Genomic DNA, 6,514 nt, shown 5'->3' on the forward strand with positions numbered 1-6,514 from the left:
ACAGCCCTTCTCCACTAGGTGGAAAAAAGATGCATAGTATGGCTCTGATGCTGGGCAATCAGTGCTCCAGAGACTGTCCTGGGCTTCAGGCTTGTCATGTCCTGTGCAAATAAATGTCATTTCTATTCTCCTGCTACCCCAGGCTGCAGTGAGCCCCCACCCCCTATCAAGGGACCCAGGAGGTGGGGAGCCTGCCTCCGGATGTCAGTCTCTGGAGCAATCTACTGATGCCAAGGGGCGACCCAACCCTCTTCTCCAAGTGGTGGGTCACTGGATGTTTGAGAGGACAGAGGCCTGAGAAAAGGAGCCCAGCAAGGATGTACATAAAAAGAGACATCAGGAGTACAATGGAAGCGGTTGCTCGACAAGGATGGACACAAGCAACCAAGCAAATGACAGTGCAGTAGACCGAGTTCACTACATAGAGAGCGTAGGGCAGATTTCAGGCCCAAGCACACAGAGGTGCATCCAGCACGCCAGCTAATAACTGCTACGTGCAAAACTCCCAGGCAAAAGCTCTGGATAAATAATTGCTATGTGCAAAATTTCCAGGCAGGAGCTGTTCAGCTAATAGGAGTTGCTCATTTTAAACGATCAGGGAAACAGATCGTACAATAGGAACCAAGGATGAGGGGCAACTACAGCCTGTACCGAGCCTACAGAAATTAGGAAGCCCTGAAATACTGATGCTTAGGCAGTCACTCTGACCCCTTAATGGACTGCAGCCCTCCAATCTCCCGCCGACAGCTCAGGCACGAGACAGTATTACTGTGAAATTAACAGCCTATTTTGTTCTCATTCTGGGAAAAATACATATTTTATGACTACTTCTTTGAAATCTTGCTCCAGACAGAGCCCATGCAAATTATAGCAAAGACAGAGAGGGGAGGTGGGGGAGAAAATTGATAGATGGAAGTATACGTTACTTTTTGGCCATTGAAATATTCACCTCCAAAAAGGATCAATTCGTCTTTCTCGGGGTGAGCAGAGAAGGAGGCATTCAACCTGCAAGAGAGGGGGAGATGGGGAGACGTCAGCATGTGAAGAAACCATTTGAAACACAGCTTGAAAGCTAGGTCTAGACACATAATTCAGCCAGTGCTAGCCCTTTCCCCTCCTAAGGAAAGTCTCTCTCCATCACCCACGCAGTTATCAGCACGTGACACTTTTTTCTATTTCCAAGCTAAAAACTTCCTGAAGAAATTAACTTTTTGGAAACATCCAGAGAGATTAATTGGACACTTTTCCTATTTTAAGAATGCACATTATACTGTCATTTAACATGGCCTCTGACATGACTTCTTCAATTTTAATGCTGGCTTATCAGGAGCAAAGATTAACTTCATCATGGCACTTAACAATGGCTTGGACAGGGCTGTCTCATTTGAAGTTATCTGCAGAAAGCTTCCACCGAACCGTGCCCCAGTTGTAATAGGAGCAGAGACCATGCACCACCGCCAACATCCAACAGGTAACCAGGCCCTTGGGACCTCAGGTTAGCTGTCCCCCCCAGTATCCTTGGGAGGAAGACAAAGAGAAACCTTCCCCTGTGTCCAGAGGGGAAAACTTACACCCTTGAGAGGTCAAAGCATCTTTTAAGTGAGTCGTGGCAGTGCCAGGAATGCAGAACCTGGTGAGATCTGGGTACCAGTCCTGTGTCTGGCCATAATGCATCTCATAATGAGCAATTTTATCCAAATCACAGGGTTTCCCTTCATTTTTAAATGGCATCAACCCTTCCAAAACCTTCCAGTTGAATTACCGACTTCGACAGGATTCAGGTTATTTGGTAGGCTGACGGGAAAATATAAAGGAGGTTTGAGTGCGGACTCTGCCGCTCCATCCTATACACCTCACCACTGCACAAGAGCACCGGGACCTGATACTACACGCTTTAAATCTTTAAATAAACGAATTGTCTGTCACCTGTTGGGTAGCAACAGCCGAAACCATGCCATCTCTTACCTTGGAGAGGGTGGAGGGCAGGATGTTTCAATGATCTGGGTCTTTTTGGCATCTAATGTCTGGAACTCCGCTATCAGGGCTTCAAGATCCTCCTGGAAATAACCAGCCAGTTTGACATGAGTTTCTTGATGAGCGTGGTCATCTGCAGACCGTATAAGATCACAGGAGCTACTATTTGGCTTTTCTCACGTGTGCTTACAGTCATTTCAATCAATGATGGGGCACTCAGGCTCTATGTTGCACCCAGCACGAGAGGCAGGTCTCTGCTAGGAGAGTCTGCTGATTTTCCAAGTTGGCTGCAACATGACAGCACCCACAGCGTGGCAGCGTGAGCAGAAAGGCAAAAGCATTTGCTATTTCAAATTTACATTGCTTTTACTTTCCTTCAGTTCTTGTAAAATAAAATAAATCCATGCACCCCAAAGCTGCAGGTTATTTGAAAGCTGAAAACCACTCCTACATCCTCTGCAGAGAAGCCCAGGCAAGTAGCATGTATGCTTGGACTGATTACGGCTGGGGGGTTTTTCATTCATTCTTAACCCAACTTTCTCTTGTGCTATCTTTGTGATCACTGGGTAAGACGCTTGAGTCCATAGGTTGAAACTTTCCCCGTCTGCAGTGGCACGGAGCAAGGAGATACTCTCTACGGGCAAATTCAGATTGTTGGAAAATAGGAAAATATCAGTTTGACAAACACTGGGAGCAACAAAAATGTCTCCGTGAGTTTTTCAATAGAAGCATTGACAACCAAGGTGGAAAAAAATGCAACTCTTCCCTTCACTGCATTTCCTAGTTTTTCCATGCCCACTAGTTTGCATGTCTCAAGTGACAAGGCATCCATACTAGCGACCATGGTAGTGACCGCTCTATAGCCTGATAGATCAGTCAGGATATTTTCCCTAACGTTCAATTTTCATTTCATCCTCTCGCTTTCCTTTGCCCTGTGTCCGGCAGCGCGCCACTCCAAGGTGGTGAGCACACTAGCCCATGCTTTATTTTAATCATGGGGAGAGCGTCATTATTTCAGTAGCACTGCTCACAGACTTGACATTGAGCAAGGGTCGTCACCGAATCAGACGAGAGCACTCCGCCTTTTGCAGGACTGGTCCATTAATTCCTCCCCTTGTATACTGCTCCGACCCTGCAATATTTGCAGCTAGTTATGTCTTTATGCAATATTTGCAGCTAGTTATGCCAGAATATTTGCAGCTAGGTATGTCTTTATGCATTATTGTCAGCTAGTTATGTCTTTATGCATTATTTGCAGCTAGTTATGACATTATGCAATATTTGCAGCTGTCTTTATGCATTATTTGCAGCTAGTTATGTCAAAATATTTGCAGCTAGGTATGTCATTTTCTTAGCTGCAGTTCAGCCAAGTTACAAATACGTCTGGCATTGGGATAAGCTCTTCAGCAATTTAAACTACATAAATAATATCTACCTCCTGTAATGTCTCTCTCACTTAGCCTCTTCTAGCCTAGTTACTCTTGCTTGGGGCGATTCTTTGAACCCCTGCTCGTCTGTCAGTTCAAAGGGAACCTCTTAAAAAGCAAAAATCACAGACAATTAACCATTCAGAGGTATGTTAGAGCAGAAGGCCCTGGAAATACAATCTGGTTTTTTAAACCAGGCTGTGACAAGTTCAAAAAGTTAGCAGACAGGCTGAGGAGCGACCCCACATCTGCAATTCACTGCTCATCATGGCCTGCCTTGCCCACGCAAAGGGCCCAGAAGATCAAGGGGGAGAACCGGGGTTTGTCAGTCGGTTCATCTATAACGAGATGCAGATTGGGTTGGCGGGATTCATTCACATTTCATTCCTCCACATGCAACAAAAGGAAGGAAACGGGCTAATTTCTTAAATCAGATTATTAACCTTTTTAAATATCCTTTCTTTGCATATGCATCGAGATGCAGATTGGGTTGGCAGGATTCATTCAAATTTCAGTCCTCTGTGTGCAACACAAGGAAGGAAACTAGCTACTTTCTTAAATCAGATTATTAACCTGCCACCATCTATTTAAATGTCCTTTCTTTGCAGTGGTTGGGTTTTCACTTGAAAAGCTGAATGAGCTCTTCCACCCACAGCTTCCTTTAAGGCTATTCAAAAAAAGTTTACCATCCACAAATTGCCTTAACCACAAGGCACCAGATGGTACCTGGAGGACGTGACCTTGGGGCAGGTCTGGTGGTGATGCACGCAACAGGCTCCTAATGTTCATAAGAAACTTTTTCTCTAATTACCGGCCAGGCTAAGTTACAAGCATGACGGCTCTGTTCCTAATTTTACTCCTACATTATGGTCTGGGATGTTTTGCCTTAGAGAAACCCCTGGGGAGAACAGCATGAAATGCAACAAAAAAGGTCCGAGTCCCACCTGGATGGGGAGCACAGCCCTAACCTTCAGGCATCTCTTAAAAAACCTGGTGGGGAAATAAAGGCTTTTAGGTGATCTGAACCAGGAGACAGCAGCCATGCGGCACCGTGTGCATGGGTGCTTGCATGCACGGGTGCTTGCGTGCAACTGCAGCAGCACACACGCTGCTTGGGAGAGGGGAAAGCACTTGCTTTCTCTCCTGCCTGCTCCCGTTAGGAAACTGGGAAGTGTGTGCATTTGCTCGCAGCTGGTGCATACTCCCATTGCAATCCCCCCTGCTCTACCTGTTAAAAAAATGCGTGCAATTGCAGCAGCAGCACGCACTGCTTGGGAGAGGGGAAAGCACTTGCTTTCTCTCCTGCCTGCTCCCGTTAGGAAACTGGGAAGTGTGTGCATTTGCTCGCAGCTGGTGCATACTCCCATTGCAATCCCCCCTGCTCTACCTGTTAAAAAAAGCACAATAGCATCTGCATGTCCAACAACTCTCAGTCTGCTTTTATTGCACCCAGGAAGATCCTTCCTTCCTCCCTCCCTCCCTGTGCTCAGGGGAGCTCATGCATTCAGGCTGCAGCCTCCCTGCCCTTTGCAGCCCCTTGTGCAGCTCAGGAAGCAACAGCTGCAACCCCTGAAAGGCTGCAGGCAGGGAAGGATCCCCCCACCATCCCCATCCCCTGCCCCTGCCCCAGCAGCCTCATTTACCTCCTCTTTCTTAGATCTCTTGGAGACTTTTTTCTCCATCTTAGCAGCTGTTTTCTCAGCCCCTTTCACCTTCTTCTCCTTCTTGCTTTTTTTCCCCATGCTTTCAGCTTGGGTTTTGCAAATCAGGGGACCCTCTGTGCAATGCTGCCCCCTCCCCCAGCTCCTGGGGAGCTCACATGGCAATGCAAAGCAAGGTCATTTCCGAGAGGAAGAGGTCATTTCCTGCCTGGGTCTGCAATAAAAAGCAGGATCCCAGCCTGAGCCCTGCAAAGATACAGGGCTATTGCCATCTACTGGGTGGCTGGCGTCAAACATCAGCTTGCAGCATTTTTTCCCCCTTTCCTTTCTCAGCTAAGAGACAGCTGGCTTTATTTTATTTTATTTATTTTTATTTTTTTACCTTTCTGGGAGTTCATTGTAGATTTTTGCAAAGATGCATGGGTTTCAATCCAGCTAGTTTTGAAAATCAGGTTGGGTTTAAATGCAAAGGGTTTTTTTTTTCCCTTTTGTTCAGCCGCTAACACCTATGAAACTAGAAAATGAAGGGTTTTTTTTAACCCAAAAAACAAATTAACAGAATAATTATCTTTTTCCCTGACGTCCATTTTAAAAGCCTCCAGGATCCAGAGCAATCGGGGCTCGTGGTAGAGGCGATGTCTTGGCTACAACCTGGATCTCGAGGGCCTTTCGACATCTAATCTATTGATCTGCGACAGCTTTTTTCTATGGGACCCATCATTTTTATAGCTAAAAACGGATACAGTTAATAAGCTGAGTTTCTAGGCATGTCACCTGGGAACTGTGGGATACTTCCAGTGTTTGGACTATCTACCAATATCTGAATCTCAGTGCTTGCTGGATACGAAAAAGCAAAGGGAGAAATGATGCTGGGGAAAAAATCTCGGAGGGCAGATAATACAAATCCCACCAAGTATTTGTTGGTCTGGTTGTCTTGAAAAATGCTGTGGTTATTATAAAGCTAGGATGGTGTTTAGGCCAGGAAAATGAACAGAAAAACTGAGGATCTAATGAGTAGGGCAGATCCGCTCCTGTGAAATTAGGGCTGGTTTGCACCAGCTGGGAAAATTGCTGTTTTTTTGTTCTCTCAAAGAGAAAAAGCATAGGTGAAATCCTGGTCCTTGGATTCATCTAAGGAAATTTTGCCATAGGCTTTAAGGATTTTAGCCTTATATTTTAGGGCAGTTTTAAACTAACCAACAAAAAAAATAAAGCAGGAAAAGTATCTCAGGGTATTTAAACCCTGAAGGAGCTCTTCAGCACTCTCGGGAGCAAAAGTGTTTTCAAAACTTTATTTCCCATCCTCAATTTCTGTATTGATGTCAGAGGCCGAGAGAGAAATTCCAGGGGGTTTTCGAACGAGCCGCTGCCAAGGACTTGCACAGACCAAAACTTTTGTGGTAGCAATTCTGGTCTCTCCCCCGCGTTATAATAACACACATCCAGATGCAG

The 6,514-nt window shown here is 45.7% G+C and overlaps 1 protein-coding gene across 1 annotated transcript in view; it reads right to left on the reverse strand.

Moving 5' to 3' along the window:
• Window positions 1-5,242, reverse strand: part of KLHDC4 (kelch domain containing 4) — a 31,505-nt gene extending 26,263 nt beyond the window's left edge. Inside the window, exons 1-3 of the mRNA XM_025203110.1 lie at window positions 5,045-5,242; window positions 1,966-2,057; window positions 927-1,005 (exon numbers count right to left, since the gene is read on the reverse strand). Of these exons, the coding sequence (XP_025058895.1) occupies window positions 927-1,005; window positions 1,966-2,057; window positions 5,045-5,143 (270 nt within the window). The 5' untranslated portion in view covers window positions 5,144-5,242. The remainder of the gene's footprint in view (window positions 1-926; window positions 1,006-1,965; window positions 2,058-5,044) is intronic.
• Between the last annotated feature and the right edge of the window lie 1,272 nt (window positions 5,243-6,514).

The sequence above is a fragment of the Alligator sinensis genome, unplaced genomic scaffold, assembly GCF_000455745.1.
Source record: "Alligator sinensis unplaced genomic scaffold, ASM45574v1 scaffold228_1, whole genome shotgun sequence".
NCBI lineage: Eukaryota > Metazoa > Chordata > Crocodylia > Alligatoridae > Alligator > Alligator sinensis.